Source organism: Perca fluviatilis, chromosome 4, assembly GCF_010015445.1.
Source record: "Perca fluviatilis chromosome 4, GENO_Pfluv_1.0, whole genome shotgun sequence".
NCBI classification, from domain to species: Eukaryota; Metazoa; Chordata; class Actinopteri; order Perciformes; family Percidae; genus Perca; species Perca fluviatilis.
This window is the reverse complement of record NC_053115.1, coordinates 12,102,297-12,127,746: the sequence shown is the minus strand read 5'-3', so window position 1 is coordinate 12,127,746 and position 25,450 is coordinate 12,102,297. Positions and strand designations below refer to the sequence as shown.

At 39.9% G+C, this 25,450-nt stretch overlaps 2 protein-coding genes across 2 annotated transcripts in view; both read right to left on the bottom strand.

Annotated features, from left to right (window-relative positions):
• Positions 1-36: 36 nt before the first annotated feature.
• tgm2b (transglutaminase 2b) lies at positions 37-13,739 on the bottom strand. The gene is made up of 13 exons (XM_039798915.1): positions 13,615-13,739; positions 9,389-9,568; positions 8,024-8,242; positions 6,249-6,367; positions 5,606-5,734; positions 5,312-5,489; positions 5,031-5,163; positions 4,408-4,511; positions 4,063-4,302; positions 3,292-3,567; positions 3,026-3,186; positions 1,247-1,383; positions 37-544 (listed from the first exon to the last, which is right to left on the bottom strand). Exons 1-13 carry the CDS (start codon positions 13,622-13,624, stop codon positions 394-396), a joined length of 2,037 nt encoding a protein of 678 aa, XP_039654849.1. The 5' UTR covers positions 13,625-13,739; the 3' UTR covers positions 37-393.
• A 2,166-nt stretch (positions 13,740-15,905) lies between these two features.
• The window catches only part of LOC120557971 (pleckstrin homology domain-containing family G member 4B-like), a 30,737-nt gene continuing 21,192 nt past the window's right edge, over positions 15,906-25,450 (bottom strand). The window contains exons 14-24 of the mRNA XM_039798726.1: positions 24,488-25,329; positions 24,125-24,374; positions 23,627-23,716; positions 22,943-23,167; positions 22,026-22,196; positions 21,391-21,568; positions 20,939-21,052; positions 20,520-20,774; positions 18,688-18,932; positions 16,768-16,824; positions 15,906-16,644 (exon numbers count right to left, since the gene is read on the bottom strand). Of these exons, the coding sequence (XP_039654660.1) occupies positions 16,786-16,824; positions 18,688-18,932; positions 20,520-20,774; positions 20,939-21,052; positions 21,391-21,568; positions 22,026-22,196; positions 22,943-23,167; positions 23,627-23,716; positions 24,125-24,374; positions 24,488-25,329 (2,409 nt within the window). The 3' untranslated portion in view covers positions 15,906-16,644; positions 16,768-16,785. The remainder of the gene's footprint in view (positions 16,645-16,767; positions 16,825-18,687; positions 18,933-20,519; positions 20,775-20,938; positions 21,053-21,390; positions 21,569-22,025; positions 22,197-22,942; positions 23,168-23,626; positions 23,717-24,124; positions 24,375-24,487; positions 25,330-25,450) is intronic.

The window sequence follows — 25,450 nt, the reverse complement described above, 5'->3', positions numbered from 1 at the left end:
TGTGAAGACAGTCTGACTGATTGAAACATCACAAAATAATGAAACAACTCTTTTAATTGTCTAAAGTATAAAAATATTACATAGTATTTGAAATATTAATCATCACTTAATATCACAGTACATAATGCTGTTAAAGGTTTTGCGTACACAGATGTGATTAGCCTTAATGAGTACTAAGCGTTCACATTTAAATATCTACGGCAATGAATAAAAACAGATATACATGATGCATTTAGGGATAAACAGTGAGAAGTATTTCAATAGAAAAGCATTTTATGAATTAAACACTGTGCAAAACAGGGTGCAATTGCTTATCCTCAGATGGCTAAACAGTTAAAAGTTACAAAAGAGTAACAGTACTGCTGACTAATGGACTGTAAAGGTTGAAAGTCTTCATTTTCCAATAATGACATTTCTGTAGCCCTTGACGTGACACAACTTGTTGCTGTCGAAGTCGACCACCAGCTTTCTCAGCCCAGAATGGGTTGGAGTGAAGTAAATTTTCACTTTGGCATCTTCCCCAGGTCCCACTGAGGAGCCCAGCCTGTAGAGTAAATATTTAAATATTAAGTTTATGGCACATGCTAGAGGGATTTATCACAGGTCTCTGATTGCATAAATATTTACGAGAACCACTACCACTGACATAGGACTCATTATGACAGTTTTGACTATTTATGGAGACGATGTGAATGGAGCTGGAGTGTCAGCAGAAGACTCAAGGACATAAAAAAGAAGTATGCTTTGATTATGATTAGGAGTGCATGATATATCTACTCAATATCTTTATCGCAATATCATGTTGCGCAATATTATGTAGAAAGTTTTGCGATAAGTATGCAATATTTTGTTTATATTGTGTAGTGCTGCTTCCTGTCCATTGGCTGTGTGGCTTCGTTGTGTTTGATTTAGAGCCAGCTTGAAACGTTTTAATGAGCATCATTTCATTGGCCAGTTACGGTGCCACTTGAAGAAACATCTGCACAAATTTGATGATTTTTAAAAGGCCATATGTTGTCAATGTGAAAAAGGCAGAATGTGTTTGTTTGGTGAGCTAGTCTGTTGGCTCTACGTTCTATCACATATTTTGAATGTTTCTTGCTTCTTTGTCTTGGAGAAAAAAATGTTTAAACGATTGACTGCATGCATGTTTGTGTAACATTGTCAAATTTATGACAGGTCAGTTGGTGATCTGTGTGAGTAAAGAATAATAATGTCTAGCTGGATAAGGAGGAACTCATACAACCTCTCAGAGATGACGTTTCCTGCAGTGAGGTTGGCCCCCTCGATGCTGAAGCAGCAGTTCTCCAGCGGCTCTGGCAGAGGGTTTTTGAGGGTGATCTCTGCAGCCAGCTTCCGATTCTCCTTTGGTTCACCCAGGATCTGCAGAGCACATTCACATCTAGGAATCAGTTAATGAATTAGTCTCACAGTAAGTATGATTCAGTTTTGTTTGGACCAAGCTTTGTTTATACGTACTGTGGGAACAGTAGGGGTGTGAATCTTCACTCGTGTCACCATTCGATTACGATTATCCTGTCAACTTTTCGATTCGATATCACGATGCGTCACCTCCTCAATATTATTATAGGCCTATATTGCTACGCATGGTTTTCATCAACAAATTCAAGCAGTGCGATATATATGAACTCCCCTTTTTATAGTATCTTCTCTTAAAAAAGACACTTCCTGAATGTAGCGGAGTCTGAATACAGCCGACAACAGACAAAAGGCAAAAACAAAAAAAGCAGCGTCCGGAAAATCAACAAGTAACATCATTAGGCAATAATCGATTATGGTCTGTCACTGCGTCGGTGCAGAATCGTCCAGGTCCGCATCGTGAGGCCTGAATGATGAAATGATTAAATTCTACACCCCTAGGGAACAGGTGTTCCATAGTCTACGTTCCACTTCCGGGATTGCTCCGGTGCTGCAGGAAATTCCGCCGGATGCATGTATTTTCCATCTCTCCCATCGTGGGGGAACTCAGGCTCCCCTGTTGTGCCTCTAGACACTATAATTGGCACTGAGAAAGAAATAGATTTTCAAAATCTCACTCTGCTCAATGCATACCGATGCCCCTGTGCCTATGCATTCATACACACTCACCTGCTCAGAGGCTTATGTGCTTGGGGGCTGTAAACAGAAGAAAACATCTCTGCAGGGTAAATTGAGACAGCAAGCTAGACTATCTGTCCAATCTGAGTTTTCTCTCGCATGACTATTTTGCAGCAGCTCTGTGCAGAGTTTAGCACTGCCCATGACGATTCTGACTGGTTTAAAGAAATGCCCGCGGGCACCAGGTAGCCCCCAAGGACCACATGAGTAGCCCTCAGGCCTATTCTAAAAATGAAAATTGAATATTGATATTATCTGTTTCCGACCTTGTTAAGTCATTGTTGATAATTATTGTGAGAAATCATTAGCATGATCAGTGTCTTCACATAGATGAGCATCATTAATAATCATATATAACTAAAAGGCAAACTGAGCAAATTTGTTATTTCAGAAGAGTGTATCAAACTGGTAGCCCTTCGTATGACTCAATACCCATGAAGTAGCTCTCAGTTTCAAAAAGGTTGGTGACCCCTGCACCAGAGCATGTTTTTCTCCCTCCGCCCATCCCGATTGCTATGTGGAGAAGGCAGACCCTCCTTCAGCGTGCATTGGAGGAGGGTCTGGCAAAGCGAGACTAGGTGTTCCAATACTGTTATCTTGTACTGACGTAACCGTGATATGGTGGAACTTGTATGGTATGGAGGTTGGTAGTAAGCTTTTAAGATTATCCTCATACTCGCCCTTAACAATGTTTTAGTGATTTAATTGGACATTGCATGTGCAATATTTTGCCATCGTTAATGATGAGTGGTCCTTCCACAGTAATGACAGCAGCCAAAAAGTTGTCTTAACAGGATTTTACATACTAACGTCCAAGGCTGGTTCTAAGCATGGGCACGGGGTGCCCCCAACCCCAAAAAGAAAATGTTTTAAGTCTATATCTCTAGTTGCAGGTCATTGTACTCACTCTGACTTTGATTTCAGGATTGTCCAGCACAATGTTTCTCACTACCAGTGTTGTCTCTCTGGTTGAGTAGTCCATCAACAGGACAGCAAGTCGGATTAAGTTGTCCTCAGTGAGTAAGACACCGTACTTAGAGTAGTTGAGCCTTAGTGGAACTCGCCTCTCTAGAACAACACATACAATACATTTAATACTCACAGGGAAAAGTCGAGTGTATAAAGCATTCACATGTTCACATCATGTTAACACCACATGGTGACTTGGCTCACCTTCTCCTGGGGAGAGTTCAACATTGAGCAGATCTTTAAAACCACAATTCTTTCCCAGAAACCCGTTGTAGGACACAACGCAGGACCCAAACACCAGACGGCACTTCTTCTCGCTTTGCGTGTTGTTTGTAACCACAGCAAACACGTCAAAGTCGCAGCCCTTCCTCATGTCTGAGCTGACCTTGATAGTGATGTGTAGGCCTTCATTTCCCTGCTGATGGAGCAGCTTGTTTTGGTGGTTAGCCTTCTTAAAAGCCTCCCGCTCTTCATCCGAGCCTGAAAATATGCAAGCAACAAAATCATACACTGAGTAACAGAAGTTTTTGCCATCTAAAAGTAAGTTTCTATACATTTAACATGACAAATTGCCTATATAAGTAAAATAGCTTAAACCTGACCTTCCTTAAACAACTTTGAGTGTAAATTAAGAGTAACACAAATAACACTACCTGCTGGGTATGCAGAGGAGGTTTATATATAGTTAAGGTCGTATTTTATGGTATGTTGTAATGGGGGGGAAAGGGGACTGAGTACCCAGGGCCCTCATGTGAGGAGGGCCCAGAAAGATGCTAGAATGAATAGCTGTGGATGCGGGGAGGGGCCCATAGAAAATGCCTTTCTACAGGGCCCAGAACTTTGTTCTATGCCCCTAATAATAACCTACACTATTTTGGGTAAGGACCAACTCTAGTGATGTTTAGTTTCATTTATAGTATATTATCTATTTTTAGATTTATCCACATGTACAGTCTATCCAGCAGTGCTGTCTACCTTCGGGGTACTTGTAGAGATGAGTGATGTCCTCTCTGGTGTCACTGCCAACACTCTTTGTGCTGATCTTCTGGCCCACCACTGCAGTGCTAGTGACTTTCGATGTGTTGCCATCTTTTTTCTTCATGATGGTGATGACATCCGCATTGACCTCAGCAAAGACAAACGGGGCATCGTAATTGAACGCGAGCTCGCCCTCCTTGATGGCCCTGACAGGGATGGGGCCGCAGCAGTATACTCCTAAGGGGAATAAAAGCAGAAACAAAGATGATAAATCCACCTGGGTGACGATTTGCCTCAAACTAAATTGGCCTCATGTGTTTATTGATGCAGCGTGTTTGTTACCTTCACTTTTCTCCTGAGGTGTAGGGTCACTGGCCTGCCAGCCGTTAAAATCTGATTTTAGGTCAGGCCTGGTCATCCAGTTTTCCACCCAGCAGTGATAATTCCTACAGATACAATGCATACCATCAGCTGGATTCCTACACATAGACTTTCTGTTTTGGCACTTTATAAAGACATCTCATAACTGGACTTTTTCTGATGTCATTACCAAAACTGTAGTAAAATGACTCCATGTTAAAATGACTCCATGTTAAAAAAATAAATAAATCTGTACTGTCAAGGTTAGTATGAAAATAATTTCCATTGCAAACTGTAACTAGAAAGTGCATGTTGATTTAATACTATTCAATGTATTCCCTATGAAATCTTTCATTTAATTTGAGGTCACATTTCTATATTTGAAGTATAGCACAGAAATTAAAATCCTAAAATTCTTACTTTCACATTCAAATAGTTCACAGTAGTCCTGACAATTTCTAATTTTACACAAATATCTTTCCAGTTAACGTATACTGTATTATTACTGTATTCCTTCAGAATATATTAAGACATTTAAAGTGCGTTGATACTACGCAACACTGCATCCTACTGTAGTTACGGCATAAAACACGACTTCTTCTTACCAGATCATTTCTCTAGACTGAATGAGTTCTCCATTTTCATTAATGTAGCGTTCGATCACCAGGTCGCTGTTGTTGTCATGGGCCGAAAGGTAGTTGGTGACAACTCGGCAGGGGATGCCAAGGGCTCGGGAAACTAACAGGGTATAAAAACAACGTACATGAGTATTGCGATACTAAGAGGTGGAGAAAAATGTATAATGTCGTAACTGTGTGTTTACATATATGGCGTGTCTGTTTGAGTCAAATCAAGTGTGTGTTTTTCAGTGATAGGCCTATCTTACTTGAACAGGCCACTGCAGCAAACACCCAGCACTGTCCGTAGCGAACAGGCTGACAGGCTTGTGTGTCCCAGTTACGCAGAATCTCCACACTGCCCCTCCAGAACATGGGGCTGACACCTCCTTCATAGCCATCTGTCCATTTTCCCAGCAACACCCCTTTGTCGTCATTACAATTTACCTAACAGCCAAAGGAAAGGAGTGTAAAACATTGTTTTTTACATATGAAATCCAAGCTTTCCTTCTATCTATGCAAATAAAAACAGAAACATGTATAGAGATATCAGAAACGAATACCATGGCACTAAGCACTCTGGAAACATAGATGGGATTTCTCCTCCCTGAGCAGTCTTTGCCAGGATTTTTCAGACATTTAGGATTCATATCCAGAATCCTCAGACAGATGTCCAGAATCCCACTTTCAAACTGTACAGAGAAAACAAAAGTGGTATTGCTGCTGAATAGTTGTTTGTCACTGATAGAAGTATAGAAAATGGAAAAAATAATCAAAACAAGAGATCCATGGTTAGACATGTCCTCTTCTTAACAAAAACAGGTGCAAACTCATAGCAAATTAAATATGTAACTCTGCCATGCTGTAAAGCCCAATAGCTGCACAGCTAATGCACTGCTAATCCCAGGCTAATCAAACTGCATATCAGATATCAAAGAAGCTGGCAACGATAACACTGCTCTCACTTTATCACACCCAGATTGTCAGTTACAAATATCTCAGTTAATTTCAGTGTCAAATGTTCAGAAATGACTGCCTGTGCAGTTACGTAACTCATCGTAAATCACTTGATAAGTGGATCTTTTTCTGTTATCAGAATAAGCGTGCTTACAACTCCTTAACCAATCCGGCACAATGTTGGCTCAGCTGTTGGACTGTGGGTGTAAGATGAAGTGAGGCTGACAGCATCAGTGTTGGTGTTGGTACCTGGCCAAAGTTCCATGGAGTAGATATGGGATATTTGTTGCTGCCTCGAAAGATGATTCCATCCTGAGATAAGACATACTCTTCCAAACTCTGCTCATTGTCCATGTATACTGCATCTCCTGTTGCCGAGAGACATCACAAATGTCATACAATGAATGTCCTAATACATGTCCAAGTGGAACATGACTGGCATAGTATCATTTCTTGGAAAGTTACATATATTCTCACCCTGCAGTTGATGGAGTTCATTAATAGCATTCTCATAAAATTTGAAACTTGGACTTAATTTAAAGGAATAGTTTGACATTTTGGGAAATACGCTTATTCAACCTTTTGCCAAGAGTTAGGTGAGAAGATCAATATCACTCTCATGCCTGTCCATTCAATATTCAACTACAGCCAGAAGCTGGTTAGGTTAGCTTAGTATAAAGACTGGAAGCAGGGGGAGAAATCTAACCTGGCTCTGTCCAAAGGTAACAAAATCAGCCTACCAATACCTGAACTGTAAGCTCACTATTATTTGGTTTCCTGGCAACCTACAAGTGATGACAAGACTTCAGTAAGTGACTCCCGGCCATGACATTTTTTACACTTTGGTTTTGTTTCGATTAAATTAACAAGATATAACATGTTTATTATTGAACTTTAGAGGTGCTGGTAGGCAGATTTTGTTACCCTCGGGCAGAACCAGGTTAGATGTTTCCTTCTGTTTCCCATCTTTATGTAAGGCAAGACAAGGCAAGTTTATTTATATAGCATATTTTATACCTGTGGCAATACAATGTTCTTCACACAAAACAAAAGCAAGGGTCAGTACATGATCATAAAAACAGTAAGAAATAAAAGCATGAGAACATTAAGGCATAAAAACAGTAAAAGATAAAAGCATAAAATAAAATAAAGAAAAGAATAGTAAAAAATCATTGGTCTACTACAATAAGTAATAATGCTTCAGTGAAGCATTAGCAGGAGGCATCTGAAAAGAGTTTTGTCTTAAGTCTGGATTTAAAACTGTGAATAGTTTGGGTGTTTTTGATGCCTTCTGGAAGTTGGTTCCAGAGGTGAACTGCATAATGGCCGAGTGCTGCTTCACCCTGTTTGGTACGGACAGTGGGTTTTCCTAAAAGATTTTGAGAGACCTGAGTGGTACATACTGCAGAAACATGTCCGATAAATACTTTGGCCCTATTCCATTAAGCGACTTGAAAACAAGCAGCAGTGCTTTAAATTCAACCCTGGAACTTACTGGGAGCCAGTGCAGCGATTTCAAAATAGGGGTTATGTGCTCAGTTCTTTTTGTTTTTGTAAGAACTCTGGCTGCTGCGTTTTGTATCATTTGAAGCTGTTTAAGGGTCTTTTTAGGAAGGCCTGTGAACAGCCCATTGCAGTAATCAACCCTACTGGAGATAAAGGCATGACTCAGTTTCTCTAAGTCATCTTTTGACATAAATCCCCTAAGTTTGGCAATATTTTTGAGATTGTAAAATGCTGATTTAGCAAAGCTAAACTAACTGGCTGCCTGGTGTAGCCTTATATTTACCAGACATATGTGAGAGTGGTACAGTATAGATCGGCAATGAATGTGGAACTATTGCAAAGATCACACAATAATTATTAAACTAAACTACTACCTTCCCCTAGCCTATATAATCTCTGCAGCACTGCTCCTGAATAGCTCATTTTATAAACCCACTTTGGAATGAAAAACTTTGTAGCCTTATATCGCTACACAATATCCCCTACAGAACATCTTGACATATGGTCTGTTAACCCACCTGGACACCAGGGGTTAAAGAGCAGGATGAACTCAATCCGCCCTGATCGCCCCAGAGTCAGGGTGTAGCGGCCTATAGGTGCGTCAGGAGCAGAGCAGACGGACAGGGCCACCATGTCCCCGGGGGGGCTGGTGACAGTGGCGCTCCAACGGGAAGTGTCAATGTTGGCAGACAGCCCAAAGGAGGCCCTGGTGCCATACTGCTCAGAGGGCTGAGGACCTGCATGTTACAGAGAGTATAGTTAGAGCCCTGAGATTAAATGTGGGAAAAAAACAAAAGGGATCTGGTGAAAAATTTGTGCCTGGGGAATGGAAACTTGCAGGGTACATTTTCACTGGTTTCCCAACCCTGCCGCCTATATTTAGTTCAAACATCTTTGGAATCTCATCTCATGCATGGACAGCGTAACTGTGTAATGGCATCTAATTATGAACAAAATTGTTTGGGACTCAAGTCCCCTTGAGTGACCTCAGTTCAGATTTGAATTCTGGTAAATGACATACGCTTAAAATCAACTGTGTTCACTTCAGTCCAAATTCCTTCACATCTTCCACCTGGTACAGCCAACTAAACCAAAGGGCAGCCCATTTCTTTCTCATTGGGTGGGATTAAGGATCCTACTCCAATCCATTAAAAACATACTTGTCTTTCAAGGGTTGATAATGTTATCTATGATTCAACATATGCTTTCCTATTGGCAAGCAAAACTTCCTGTTTTGGATTTGATGGCAAGTAACAGCTATGTTATCATAGTCATGTGATACATGGGACATGTATCCAAATATGAAGTGAAGAGACAGATGTTCTTCAGTGTTTAGGATATATTTTTATGGCAAATGCATGATAATACAGTATCTCGGGCTCCCAACAATAACAGTAAAGTCCATTAACACTCACAGAACAATAAGGGAGTAGCTGAGGTTAACAATGGAAAAACCAACAGAACCTCTTTGAGCTAACTGTAGGTCTGCTAGCAGTGTCACTGAAAACTGAATAAAGGGAAAATGACTTCCTTTTCCTTTCCAGCAACATTACAGCTCCTTTCCCCTCTCTGAAATCACAATAGGTTGCAAAGAAAACAATGCCTGCTAAACACACAGTGTGACCCTAAATTCCTGAATAAGAGGAAAGTGAAAGTTTTGGTCATTTACTGCACTTTTCTAAATGTTCTGATGCAGTGCAAATGACAGAAATACTAACAGAAACGTACATAAATATCCGAAAGAACACTTAGTTAAAATATTTAAATACAGCATGATACAACAATTACTCGTGGAAAAATTGCACTCAGTTAGGCACATTAGTTCTAAAATTCCATGTGTTTAAGAAAGATGTAAAAGTAAAGAGGTTAAGAAGGAGTAGCACCTGTTTCTGCGACGCAGTCAAGAGAGCTGTCTCCCGGTTGGTAGATTCCGGAGCGAAGGTACAGGCTGATTGTGAACGGTTGGCCTCTTCTCACGATCAGACGATCTACTCCGTTGAGATCAGTGCGATGGTCGGTGTTGTTGAACTCACACTCCAGGTTCCAGCGATCAATGTCCAGAGCTTAAAAGAATAGGGGGCATTTAAAAAGCATAGAAAAACTAAACACATAACCCTACCAAAGAGGTGTTTATTACATATCTCTGAAATGTACAACATGTAGATGGAGAACAATCATCATCTGAAGGACTAAGTATTTAAGTTACTATCATTTTATCAACACGTAGACACATTTCAAAATGTGTGTTACAACTAGTCACTGCAGTATTTTTCAAATGGTAGACACAACTTTGATTTTTTTTTAAGAATTCTTAGTTTTCTACAACAGATGTTTAAAATGCTACACAGCAAATAAAGGGTATTTCTTTATATTTATACATTACATATTTAGCACTGTTTTTGGATCTTATTTTAATTTAATAGGAGGATAGGTTATATGTTTATGGATCACTTTAAAATGCCAAAACATAGTCTTGATGTAGTGCAAGTTGTAAAATGTACAGCTGTGTATAGAATAATAGAATTTACAAGACCCAACAATTACAAATAACTTTTTTTTCCTGGCAGACTTCTGGTGAATTAACCAGAAAACTGTGGTTAACTAGATCATGTTGTGGTCCTGAAGGTGTTTTTTAGATTTTCTACTGCTTTCCTAGCTACAAATCGACTTTTTTAATAATTTTATTTTCCTGGGTGATTTAATAAAAAAAAATAAAAAAAACTCAAATGTTTGTAAAGGTTTACTATGTGATCCTCAAAGCCATTGGAAATTATGTGGACGTTGGAATAAAACAGTAGGACACTCAGTCATTTATGGTAAGATAATTTAGTTTCACAGGGCTTTCTGTATGGAATGAACAAGAGGTAAACACAGGCAGAGAGACACAGAGTCACTCCCTGTGAAATGTGCAAACACACAACCACTCCTTCTCTCCAGGGCACCTTGTAACTAAGAGAATCTCACCCTTTGACTTCCTGTTTGTAGGAGTGCCCCCCATATAATGCCTCCACGGTCCTCCTGCTCCATGACATGTCAGGAGATTAGCCCTCCCCATATATTATTGGTTGGTGCTAAGAAAAGCCCTGGAAACAAGCATGAGGTAGTTGTGTCAAGGCTAGGCCATACTTGGGTAAACAAAGACTAAACTGCAAAGACTCCCCGCTGTTTTACATGAAGTCCATCAATCCTCAGTATTTCTCATAGCTCTGATGTTTTACTGATCTTGACTTTGGTCCTGTTCCTAATTGAAGACATGTTTGGGGAAATGTCTTACAGATGGCAACACTACCTTTTCTGGGGCAGCTGGAGATTGTAGTCAGACAATTATGTGGATTTTGCTGTTTAGCCTGTGCATACTGTCCAGTCATTTAGCTCACATTTGATTGTGTTAATGTCAAATAACTTATCAGCATTGCATTGGAGCACAGATGCTATTTAACAGTTTATTGAGGAGCCATCTGGAGAAAGAAATATCTCACTTAGGTCCAAAAACATTCAGATTTCTTTTCACTTTTTTCGCACTTCATAGTGCAAAGCAGGAGAACGGCTCTTCAGCTTACAGAATGTATTACAAAGATGAATAACATATGAATAAGCCAAAACCTTTAGAAACTACAGATTAATAAAGCAATGGGAAACTGAGGTCATGCTTTCTGAAGTGACTTGGGGGTCTTTTGTGGTTACATAATTGATCTAAAAGAAAACTATGCAGTTGTGATATAGCAGATGGTAGCCATGTGTGATGTGAAGCCAAACTGAATGCTTTTTATTGCAGCTTTTATTCTGTAGGGTTACACAACTTCTAGCAGCATAATGCTCTAATATGAAATGTATGTGCAAAGATTCCACAGCTTTGACCTGCCCTCCTCACTAACCTGTACATACTGTGCACACCCACGCTTCAATCCCACTTTACCAACCATGACCCACACCACACACAGGGACTGTCTCAGTATGCAGCACTGAGGCCAGAATAAGCCTAATAAGGACATTAAAACAAGATCTAGCTGGTGTAGACGTTGGTACAGTAAACACTATTTTAATCCTGGAAAAATAAATATGCTGCCATCAGAAGTGAAAGGAGTTTTCAGTCTCGCAGGTAACACCCATGCTGACTTCAGTGCTTCATCACAGACAAATGCTTTGTAAACTTCCAACAGACGGGAAGCAGGTCACTCTGATTTATCAATATGCTGTTTATTCTCCCTGCAAGTTCTGCAGTGGTCTAAGTTTTGCTCATATTTGTGTGCAGCACGCAGCTGCTCCAATAGACTTCCTAACATCCTATGACTATGAAGGTTAAATATAGAAAATGGCAAAAGCATTTTTTATGACTTCAGACTAGCCTGTTTCTGATCACATATTTTATGTTAAATACACAACCTAAAAGTAAAATCTGTATGCATTTTTACCATTTAATTGTCCAAAAGCCCTCCTCTGATATGTTTGGCATGCTACACATTTTGCCTATAGGCCTACACACACAGTTTAAAAAATATATTTCAACCTTTAGAAGTGATTCTGAGTTAACCTGGAGGTTCTTGTTTGGGATGTTTTGAATGCCTTTACAAGGACATAAAAGGTAACTATTTGTAGGGTAGCCTAGAGTCTGAGAGCAGCAGTTGACCGGCGGTTGCTCCAGCTGCTTCAGCTGCTATTATAAGGGTCCCAGGGCAACAACAATCATCTGCTCAGACATAAGAGTGACATTTTTTTTTTTTTAGATGCATCGGTCTTTAGATCTTTGATTAATGTCTGCTTGACAGAGTGCAGCTTTGAATCCATGTTTACCGAGTGAATATATGGGTGAATATATGGACAGGCTGTGATAACTTGACATTTGTCACCTTTGTTATTCTTAGTCATCATGTCTACAGCATGCTTAGTGACAACAGTGTGAAAGTTTGTTAATCCTGGTCATTTACTCCTCTGTCAGGGACTAGAAAAACTGCACACAGTGAGTTACATTTAAAGTTGCAAAAACACAAACACCCATATTATTGGGAATAAACCTATACAACCAAGGCAAGGCAAGGCAATTTTATTTATATAGCACATTTCAGCACAAGGCAACTCAAAGTGCTTTACACAAATCATCAATCATTAAAGAACAAATAATAGGGAGTAAAATAAGAATAAAAATAGTAATGAATACAAATTTAAAACCATTTAAGATACATAAATAAAAATGTAGTTCAGTATAAAAAAAAAAATCCAAAAATAAAATTTACAATTCCGTATTAAAATTGTATACAAAATAAAATACAAGAATAAAATTCACTGTTCGATAAAAGAATTAACGAAAAGCTTTATCAAAAAGAAAGGTCTTCAGCCTTGATTTAAAAGAGCTGAGAGTTGGGGCAGACCTGCAGTTTTCTGGTATTTTGTTCCAGATATGCAGAGCATAAAAACTAAACGCTGCTTCTCCCTGTTTAGTTCTGACTCTGGGGACCACGAGCAAACCTGTTCCAGACGACCTGAGAAGTCTGGGTGGTTCATAAAGCACTAACAGATCTGAGATATATTTTAGTCCTAAGCCATTTAGGGATTTATAAACCAGCATAAGTATTTTGAAATCAATTCTTTGAGGCACAGGAAGCCAATGTAAAGTCTTTAGAACTGGAGTGATATGATCCACTTTTTTTTGTCCTAGTGAGAACTCTTGCTGCAGAATTCTGAATCAGCTGCAGCTGTCTAATTAGTTTTTAGGCAGTCCTGTAAGGACGCCGTTACAGTAGTCAAGTCTACTAAAAATAAAAGCATGGACCAGTTTTTCCAAATTCTGCTGAGACATAAGTCCTCTAATTCTTGATATATTCTTAAGATGGTAATAGGCTGATTTTATTATTGTCTTAATATGACTGTTAAAATTCAAGTCCGAATCCATGACAACACCAAGATTTTTTGCTTTGTCTGTTGTTTATAACAAGGCCATTTGAAGCTGTGCACTGCCTTTTAGTTTTTAACATGTTTTTGTTATGGTTATTTTTTTTAACTATTTAGCTATAAACTACCCAACTCTAATGGCAAACATGCAACTTTCATTTAAATAGCACCGGCAGTTTATGACAGCTGCTTGAACAATATAAGTAGTCAGAGTACAACTTACCTTGAGCCATGACTGCTGCTGTGATCTTTGACTAAGCGGTGTTTTCAGTGAATCTCCAGCTCAGAGACAAGTATTATATTCACTCCTCGTCGTTGTCTCGGTCTTATATATAGGCCTATAGTCCCCCTCCTCGTGCTTGTCAGTCTGTGGTGGGCGTGACGCGACCCCTTTGCGCGTGGCTACGCCCACTTTCCGGTGATTCATTACAGACAGTAGGGCTGCGTCTGAACGGTGACTTTTGTGCTAGGCCTACTTCGTGGTTCTGAAAGAATAATTGCACTCTCTGAACTTTTTTGTGTGTGGAGGAAGTCGAGCCAGAAGAATATTGCAAAAGTGTAGAGTGCAATGTAATGCTGTCTAATGATCAGACGAGATAAAACAACACATGAGGAACAGGAAGCCCAGGTATGGTGGAGGCCATAGGCAGGTCACTAGGCTACTATGTAGTATTGTTGGGTGCAGTTGAAGTTGCAGGTTGATCCAGTGGCCTACCGTTATGTTATAGTGTAGTTTCACTAAGATTTAGAAAGGTTAACCAACATAGTGAAAAGGTCAGGCTGGCGATATTCTGTATTTTCGTATTGTTCACATATCCCATTAAAAGACAAAAAAAAACATAAATTAGGCTCATTGTCTGTAGCTTATTTATAAGTGCCACATACATTAGATGTCCCAAAATTAATAAAAAACATATACTACTGGTGCTTATTAGTCCGCACTTGACAACAAGTACCAATTATGCACCAAAAATGCTAAAGTAAAGTCAATAATGACTTTGAAATTGTAACTTTGTCAATAAAAGTAGTGGGATGAAGCCATTCATATGGTTTGAAGCACTCTGGGCAGACTAGCAATAACGACAAGCACGAGTCTTGGCTCCGGAGTTGGGCATTACATATCAGGAAAGTGAATTCAGTGATTAACAGGGGTGAAACCAAAGCCAGAGCTCTCACCAAACCCACAGAGTGGAAATGACTCAGTGCCCTTGCCAAGGCAGGCTTGGCTACTTCAGAGGGACTGTTGCATCTATCGCATAGGCTCACTTCCAAATTTATTAATACTTGTGTGTGTGTGTGTGTGTGTGTGTGTGTGTGTGTGTGTGTGTGTGTGTGTGTGTGTGTGTGTGTGTATGTGTGTGTAAAAACAAAGCTTTGAAACTTGTACTTCCAGACAATGTTCTATAAAAATGGTTTAAGGAAAGTGTGATTTTTTTCATAATGCTTTTTGCATTCCGCTGATTCATTACAGACGGTATGTCAGAAGGCCTACTTATTATTTAGTGGTTACCAAAGAATAGTACACTCTGAACTTGTTTGTGTGGAGCAGTCGAGCCAGAAGAATATTGCAAAAGTGTAGAGTGCAGTGTAATGCTGACGAGATAAAACAACACATGGGGAACAGGAAGCCCGGGTATGGTGGAGGCCATAGGCAGGTCACTAGGCTACTATGTAGTATTGTTGGGTGCAGTTGAAGTTGCAGGTTGATCCAGTGGCCTACCGTTATGTTATAGTGTAGTTTCACTGAGATTTAGAAAGGTTATCCAACATAGTGAAAAGGTCAGGCTGGCGATATTCTGTATTTTTGTATTATTCACATATCCCATTAAAAGACAAAAAAACATAAATTAGGCTTATTGTCTGTAGCTTATCAGTGCCACAGACATTAGACGTCCCCAAATTAATTAAAAACATATACTATACTGGTGCTTATTAGTCCACACAAGTACCAATTATGCACCAAAAATGCTAAAGTAAAGTCAATAATGACTTTGAAATTGTAACTTTGTCAATAAAAGTAGTAGGATGAAGCCATTCATATGTACTTCCAAAGAGCGTTCCATAAAAATGGTTTAAGGAAAGTCTGATTTTTTTCCATAATGCAAAAAGCATTAAAAATATTGAAAAACATTGACGTAGAGGGAGGTACCTGTTAAGAGCAATTCAGCATAAAATGTAATTTAAACACTATTGTCAGTACAGTAGTTACTTGTGACTTGGCATGTCCAAGTTTTCATTTTCTTCTCTGCCAAAAAATTAAGTATTGTAGCAAAATCAAGTGATTCTCTACATTTTATATGGACAGTTTTTTTTGTTTTGTTATATATGTGAGAAACTTGGACGATGTGATATTCTGATATCTTATTTCTTTTCATTTAATCCAGAGAAATACACCTGTATTAAATATTACAGCATCTATTACATCAATGACAGTTGTCATCTGACAAATGGGCTCGTAATAAAACTATTTGGCAAATGCAAGTAAAAGACAAATAACATATTAGCCACCAATAATTGAGTTTAGACACTTCCATCTGACTGTAAGCATGCTGGTTAAATTTATTGCAAAAAAATAGTTGTGGCGCACATAAAAACACAGATAAAAGCCAGCATATTCCGCATCACTGCATAGTTCTGTATTTCAAATAGAAATAAGTGTTACATACACAAATCTCCAGTAACATATTTGTTTATACAAAACAGTTAATCAAAAGAAAGGACAGAGTGAATGTGTTTTATTTTCTAGGAAATAAGTAAGACACATACTGTATGTTAGTATTAAGTTTGATAAATCTGTACAAAAGGAAATACATTTGGCACATAAAAGATGGCATTATGGTGTTTACTGCCTTTGTGACACAATTCTTCACAGATTCACAATATGTTATCAAACTTCTCAGTGTTCAGGATTGTGCATGCTTATAGAAATCTGCACATTTAATTTCACCAGGATTATTTAGCCACATTTGTTGACTATGAGCATGAGCATGCATGAGCTATGAGACTATGATTTACAGTGCACTGTGCACGGCCAGTTACACATTTCGAGATTTATCTTTGTTTAATTACAATACATTTACAGACATTTTTCGGACTTATTGTTTTAGTGGTGAGTTTAAAAAAGAACATCTATTTACAGAGTGGCAATGGATTAAAGCAACAGGTGGTATAAAAGGATGTATGTTTAAATAGTTTCATCTTCAACGCTGACACCAACAGACTGCTCTCTGCTTTTCTTGGGTTGCCTCCAAATCTGTAGAAAAAAAATGTAATTTATGTTTTCACAGCAGAACATAATAAATTACTGTTAAAAAATTAGTCGTATTATATACAAGTTTAAGAAAGGATGGGCGATGTATAATTGCACTACACTCACCTTGTACTGTAACACAGGTCAAACCTCCGTGGATTTTCCAACACTAGTGTTTTGAACCTGAGAGATTCATAAAAACATTATTATTTTAATATTAATAACAACAGACGGCAAGACAGCTTTATTTGTAAAGCACACAGCAACAAGGCAATTCAAAGTGCTTAGAGAATAATCATTGATATCAGAAAATTCACCTCACATACAGGAAAAAAAAAAGTACGTTCATGTTGCATTAGTATTCTGCCTTCTTAATAGGGATGTCCCGATCAGATTGGAGCCGATATGGGCATTTTTAACTGAGCTGGGATCAGCAGTCACCCTGATTACATTACTCCGATCATTTACGTCAGTAAATTCTACACCATTCTTTGTAGAAGTTAATTTTATGTATGAGTTTTACAAAAATGCTATTAAGTTAAATGTATTAAGCTGAATACATCCTTAAGTTATTTTGTTTACTTAAAGTAATTTATTTAGTTACTTACTATAGTTACTTATTTTTTGTAAACAAATAAACAATGTGCTGCTCTATTATCATACAATATTGGATCGGGACTCTGTATTGGCAGATATTCAATATTTAAAAAATCGGATCGGGGACCAAAATATATATATATATATATATATATATATAGGCCTATAGTCCCCCTCCTCGTGCTTGTCAGTCTGTGGTGGGCGTGACGCGACCCCTTTGCGCGTGGCTACGCCCACTTTCCGGTGATTCATTACAGACAGTAGGGCTGCGTCTGAACGGTGACTTTTGTGCTAGGCCTACTTCGTGGTTCTGAAAGAATAATTGCACTCTCTGAACTTTTTTGTGTGTGGAGGAAGTCGAGCCAGAAGAATATTGCAAAAGTGTAGAGTGCAATGTAATGCTGTCTAATGATCAGACGAGATAAAACAACACATGAGGAACAGGAAGCCCGGGTATGGTGGAGGCCATAGGCAGGTCACTAGGCTACTATGTAGTATTGTTGGGTGCAGTTGAAGTTGCAGGTTGATCCAGTGGCCTACCGTTATGTTATAGTGTAGTTTCACTAAGATTTAGAAAGGTTAACCAACATAGTGAAAAGGTCAGGCTGGCGATATTCTGTATTTTTGTATTGTTCACATATCCCATTAAAAGACAAAAAAAAACATAAATTAGGCTCATTGTCTGTAGCTTATTTATAAGTGCCACATACATTAGATGTCCCAAAATTAATAAAAAACATATACTACTGGTGCTTATTAGTCCGCACTTGACAACAAGTACCAATTATGCACCAAAAATGCTAAAGTAAAGTCAATAATGACTTTGAAATTGTAACTTTGTCTAGTGTTTTGAACCTGAGAGATTCATAAAAACATTATTATTTTAATATTAATAACAACAGACGGCAAGACAGCTTTATTTGTAAAGCACACAGCAACAAGGCAATTCAAAGTGCTTAGAGAATAATCATTGATATCAGAAAATTCACCTCACATACAGGAAAAAAAAAAGTACGTTCATGTTGCATTAGTATTCTGCCTTCTTAATAGGGATGTCCCGATCGGATTGGAGCCGATATGGGCATTTTTAACTGAGCTGGGATCAGCAGTCACCCTGATTACATTACTCCGATCATTTACGTCAGTAAATTCTACACCATTCTTTGTAGAAGTTAATTTTATGTATGAGTTTTACAAAAATGCTATTAAGTTAAATGTATTAAGCTGAATACATCCTTAAGTTATTTTGTTTACTTAAAGTAATTTATTTAGTTACTTACTATAGTTACTTATTTTTTGTAAACAAATAAACAATGTGCTGCTCTATTATCATACAATATTGGATCGGGACTCTGTATTGGCAGACCAAAAAAGCTGATCGGGACATCCCTAGTTCTTATTGTTTTTAACCATATGAACAATTAATCAATTAGGAGCTTTGTACTGCACCTTGCTACAGGGCAGATCCTTGGCCTGGTATTGTGGTTTAATTTTGGGCTTGGGTGCAACTGGTGGTTTGTTTTTTTCTGGGGATCCTGCCAGAGCAACTGCTGCAACCGCTGCCTCCTTTACAGTGATCACAGAGACAGAGACCAAGGAGGCATCCTCCACCTCTCCTCCAATAGCAGAGTGGTAGCTGTGACTGGAACTGCTGAAGCCACTCACACTCTCTCCTGATGACTCAGAGCTGTCCACTGGAACAAAGAAAAGTCTTGATTATACATATGATCAGTGAATGCAGAGGGAGAGTCTGGACTTTTCCCGGTGGGCCGGTAGTGTTTTGAGGCCGCGAGGGCCGGTCTGATAATAGTTATACATTGCAAGCAACACCGCTGCCCGCGGCTACAGCAGCCTCTTATTTCAATGCAAACACAGGCTAATCAGAAAGCACGGTCACAACCATGTCTAGGATTTTCAGAAATATAGGGGGATCAGTGAGTGGCGCCTCCCCAAATGGCATAGCCCTGGTCGGCCTATGACGTAAAGCCATCGAAAAACCTCTTTTTTTCTTTGTCACGTTTGGAAGTCTATGTTAACAGACAGTGTGTGAGTCTGATGATGGAAAGCCAAAAAGAAAAAGGGAAAGGTGGCGCTGAGAAGGTCAGACTCAAAAGGAAAAAAATTATGGAGGAGGAGGCAGCGAAATGCTCCAAAATAACCGGCATGTTCCGGGCATCAACGAGTAAATATACTACATGTGAAATAAGCTTACTTTGCTAAGCACCTAATGTCACAGCTAGGCACAGATGGGAATTAGCACCAGCTACCAGCCAGCCAAAAGCTTGTGAAATTTGAAAATAGCTTGTGGTAATAAATATGAGACAAATTAATGGTTTACTATTGAGACAAATTAATGGTTTACTATTTGCCCTTCAGTGGTTGGCAGATGTAGTTTTAAAATGAGTAACGTCCCTTGACCATCCGAACCATCCTCCTCCCCACCCCTCGGTGGCCCATAAAATATCCCCGTACATTTTTTGGTCCCACTCCGCCCATGAAAGTCACCATTCAGACGTACCGTCTGTAATGAATCACCAGAGCATATACAACAACACAAAGTGGGCGTGGCCACGCGCAAAGGTTTGAGCGTCACTCTCTCCACAGACTGACTAGCACGAGGAGGGGGACTACATAAGACCGAGACAACGACGAGGAGTGACTACAATACTTGTCTCCGAGCTGGAGATTCACTGAAAACACCGCTTAGTCAAAAATCACAGCAGCAGTCATGGCTCAAGGTAAGTTGTACCCTGACTACTTATATTGTTTAAGCAGCTTTCATAAACTGCCGGTGCTATTTAAATGATAAGAGCAACATTCCTAGTTCTTTATGTTTGTTTGTGAGATGATGGAAAGCCAAAAAAGAAAAGGGAAAGGTGGCGCTGAGATGGTCAGATTCAAAAGGAAAAAAAGGGATGGTGTTGCTGTTCATTCATTCACCATCCAAAAATTCACCAATGAATGGATAAATGATCCATTCAACACATCAACCCATGTAACTTAGTGAGTAAGAGACATTTCTGAACTGGAAAGCCAAGGTTCAAGCACTGTGCCAGCAATCAACCTCCCTTCTGAAATGTCCTTGGATGCCTTTTAAAAAAAATATTGACCCAGATGTCTGGCCTCTACCCCGCAGCCTCAGTGAAGCTGTTCAGGGGCCATCAATGATACCACTGTCATGGCAATGGGAGCTTCCTGGGTGTACCATTTGCATCTAATAAACCATTCTGGTCATATATGAGTTAATAACATATTTGCTTAATTGTACACACTAAACTCACACAATAAGATGTGACTCCCACTCTCATGGTCCAGGTCATCCTCCTCCAGAGCTCCAGGAGGCGATACGTATCCTCCAAGGCCCCCCGCCACCACCCTCCGCTTTGGCCCGCACAGGTATCGCACAGGGGACAGGGAACCTCTTCCAGAAGAAGAGGAGGAAGACGAACTGCTTCCTGAACCAACAGATTTGGGCCGACCCCCAGGGAGCCCTTCCTGTGAACCACATGATCCCACAGAGGACAGCACCCTGTTTTCTGCAGAGACCAGGTGAGAATAAGTTTTATGAGAGAAAGTGTTATAAGATGGGAAAAGCCAGAAGAACCAAAGAGTGATAGAAAACTATCACAATGTCCACTGACTAAAATGAAAGTAATGAATAACTAAAAGTAAACCTGTTTAACTGGCAGTATTTGCTTACCTCTTCCCATCAGTACATAGTTGACGGCTCTGTCGTTGATAGCTGCATCACTGGGCTGGATGTCCATGAAAGGCTTGTTTCCAATACCCATGAACTCCATACGCATACGGACCTCTACAAAAACGTGAAATCATTAGTTTAAGAACATTACAAATTTAAGAAATGGCATTAAAACATGTTCAAGTTGAATACACACTGACAATTGAAATGCAGTGCAAATGTTAATATTATGAATATACCAGCCTCTATCAATGAGTCTCTATGACATTTTCCTCACACGTTACCATATGATTCTGATAATGTACTGTATATACAGTATATTAGCATGAAGAAAGTTCTTTAACCTTATAACCTTTGCTGTGATGATGTTGGGGACACCGCTTGCAAACAATCTGTAATCAGAGCATCAACCGTGTTTGATTAGCTATGTGTCTGTGTGCATTTGTTGGTACCTCTGTTGTGTACTGCCTGCTCCCACAGGATCCGCTCCAGGTCCTTGGTCCAGGCGTCCTTCACCTCCCGGCTGACTGCTTGAAGTGTGTATGTGTCCTGGGTTTTTCTCTTCCTGAACCAGATCTCAAAACACAGGCCACTGTCACCGCTGTTTTGGGTCATGCCTACATCTGACGTCTAAATGTAAACGAAGAAAAGCTGATCTTTAAAAATGGTAGTTTAAAATATGACAAGAAGTTTGGCAAAACACAGACACAAAAGACATTATTACATTTCCTTAACGTAATTTAACAAATTTCTTCTATAAATAACATATCATAGTATTCAAATATTTTTTAAATATTTATTCTAATGTGTGGCGTGGGGTCAAAATGTTCATGTCCAGTCTTTCCCTCTATCAATGTGATTTGGAAATTTTCTCAAGTTGTGACAAGGAAACTGCATTTTCTGTGTATATGACAAGTAAACGTATTACGGTAAAAGAGGAAATATTTGTTAGTGACTTATTGGAAGGAGGAAGTGGTGGCATTACTAATGCCTTCTAGTGCTGCTATTTCTTAATTTACTGGTACTTCTCTTACACATGAATACATTTGAACTTCACATGGAATTGTGTGTGTTGCAATGTGTGTACCTTGAATGACTGTTTGTAGACATATGTTTCATTTCCTACATCAGTCTTCCTGGTTTTGCTAAAGAGAATGAGTTCTTGAAAGAGGAAAATGTGGCGTAAACATTTTTTCTTCCTGAATGTTACCAAGAACTCATCCTGGCGTATCAGCTGCCCCTGCTCCTTCAGATTAACCTGCCGAACACAAAAGGAGAGTCTGGGGGTCATGTACTGTAGTCAGCAATAATGCACCAGAAAGAAGAAATCACTTAATTTAACTGTACAATTCCAGTCCAATACAATCCACCTTTGCTCCCTAAAATAACAGGTACACTTCTAAAGACACAGTCAAACAAACATACAGACTTGGTAACATTAAACATAATGGCATATTTGAAATAATTGATTATCATCAATCAATCATTAATCACTAATCATGCAATTAAAGTGAACATCAGTACAAAATAATATGAACTTTTTTATTATTTCTGACAATGTAACAGTGGCCTAACAATCATAAACTACCCGAAACAATTCCTAGGAATCCAGCTTAATTCCCTCTATCTCTGCTCTCCAGATAATGGAGCTCCAGGCTATCATCCCACTCACACAACACAACTCCCCTTTGCATTCCATGGAAAGGATGATATATTTTTTTGTTCCTTCCCAGAACATTACTCTTCTCCCTCACTACACATCATCCTTTATTCAAGGAAGACAAAGTACCTGTTTCCCTACTCTGCGATCCCCATCGCAGGCGAGATTCCAATGATGTTGCTTAATGCTGGATGAGAGTGTGATAAGTTATTCTTATCACGTTAAAGTACATACTATATCTGTGCAGCATACCTGTATATCCATGTCCTATAAGACATGAAATCTTGCTTTATATTTCGGTTTACAAAATGACACAAAAGTTAAAAGAAAGAAAACTGTCTTACATCACAGTGGTGGATGGCGTCCATGGCCAGCAGGTTGTTGCCGTGGCGAAGCTGGAAGTGGATGACCTCCAGGGCAGCCTTGACCTCAGCCATCTCTCTGGTTTGTCCCGGACCGCACTCCATCATCATGTCCTGCAGCAACAGGCTGTACTTACTGATCCGCTGCACGGGCTTCAGCAGGTACGACCACAAGTCCATCTTATCCCCCAGTTTCAGCTGCTTTTGCTGGTGTATGAGGAGAGACAGAGTGCTTAGTGAACCTGCAGCAGTGTATGACTAAAGCTATCAGGATCATGCTAACGCTGAGTTGGAGAACACGCTAATATTAAGTAGATTAGAAGGCATCCAACAGATCTAAAATAGTGTATTGACAAGCACGTATTTATTTGGTCATTTCTTTTTATTAGCCATGCTAGCAGCTTGGCTCTAGGGTGTCTGTACGTTTATCTGTGTTTTTTGCCCCCAACGGTGCCTTCCAGGCAGCGCTGCCTGGAAGGCACCGTTGGGCATAAGGCTCAAAGCACTGCTCTGTCAAAGTACAGCCTCACAGAGCTGCTAGCATAGACTCCGATCTTGTTACAATAAACCATTCTCTCCCCTCTTGTGTAAGAAAAGTCATGATGTGGTTTTGAGAAGAGAGAATGAGAGAATGAAGAGCATAGGGAGGCTGGCAGTGGTTCTCACCTTGAAGAAAGCCTGTCCATGATTGATGAGAAGACTGTCAGACTGTGGTTTGTTCTTGCTATAAAGGGCATACAAAGCAAAGCTCTCTCTCTAAAATAAAAGGAATAAATAAAGACCATTAGTCATCAGCATAATCGCCAACAAAAGAAATGCAAGCACCACATAAAATGCAGACTATCATAGCAGTACACAGCTGTATGAGCCACATACTCTTTATTTCCAATAAATGGGTTCAATGATATCACTTAAGCAGTTAATTCCTTAGAAGCATTAAAGACATCACATCAGTAAAAACACATCTGGAAGGGCCTCTGTTAGCAATCGATTATGCTTAATTATCACGGTTTTGGTTCAAAACAGGAAACCATTACTTGACATAACACAGACCCCCATCTGCCTAAACCTGGAAGGGTCATGGAAACAGCAATTACTCAGGTGCACCCCACTTGCAGACTGTAATTCATATTCAATACTTCTGTGCGCTCTCAATACACCTACATGTCGGAGGAAGCAGCGTCCCACTCTGAAGGGTTCATTCACGCAGCTCTCCAACTCATTAAGGAAATGGTGTCGGTGGAAGTCGTGGAGTTTTTCTAAGTTGCCGAAGATGTTCCCCCTCTGGCCCCTGAGGTCCTGAGGGACGTCAGGCCTCTCCAGCTCGGGGAAGTAGTGCTCTCGAACGTAACCCAGAGCCTTCACGTACTCCCTCTCTGTGGACAGCAGCTCCTCCATGATCCTCCTTGCAGTTCTTAAAAATTTTGCTAATTTTTTCCAAAATTTTTTAAAAATTTTTTAAATTTCTGTTGGCAGAGTCTCACATCTTTCTGTGTTCATAACTCTTTGCAGCTCAGGTTTCCTGACTGTAAACTCTCATTATGGGAAATGGGCAGATTTTGGACAGGCTGCAGATTTAGTTCCAGTGGCTGGGTTTCATTCTGACAGTGTCTGTGGCTTACATTCAAAGGTGAAAAGCCAGAAATGCTCGTCAAATGAGAGCTCACACATGAGCCCTCGCTCAGGGACCGGCCCAACAGTTGATGTGATGGAAAGTCATCGCCCCTTTCAACTGAGTCTGAGCTCCTCAAATCTGCTTCACTGTGGTGCTCTCTTGGCCTCCCTTTGGCTTCTGGATGACAGTCAATGTTTTGTGGAAAGAATTTTGTCACTTTCTCATTTGTAACGGCTGCTTCAGGTAATTTCTGCACTTGAGATCCTCCTTTCTCGCTCGCTTTCAAGTCAGGTTTTAAGTGGTGGTTGAAGCATGCAGCAGTGGTGCTTTCTCCTTCACTTTCTGATATACTGACCAACTCTTTCTGAGAGGTTGGCTGCTGGGTCAGGAAGCATTCATGCACCCCCTCCTCATGCCTTTTCTCCTCCTTCTCCATTCCAACATCATCTCCCTGAGGGTTTGCAGCTGTGGTCGGCTGGATCTGGTTCTTATCTACGCCTTTCTCCTTCTTCTCCTGAAGACGCTGCCTAACTTCTTGGCACTGGACCCAGGCTACATTCCACACTCTCAACACCCCCAAGGCCCCTGATCCCACGGCACAGGCCTTAGCTTTTAGAGCCTGAAAGTGCGGGGTGGAGAATTCACCACCTAATCTCTCTTCATACATCTGAAGTGTGCTCAGGGCCTGAGCTGAATAACACCCCTGCTCTACCTGCTCCAAAGAATGAATGCATTCTTTGGCCAGGGCAGAAGCCTAGAGAGAGAGAGAGAGAGAGAGAGGGAGAGGGAGACAGAGAGAGAAGTGAAGTCACCATTTTAGATTTAAAGGTTAACACAAATCAGTCAGAAATATGTAGACAAAAGGCAAGCGAAGA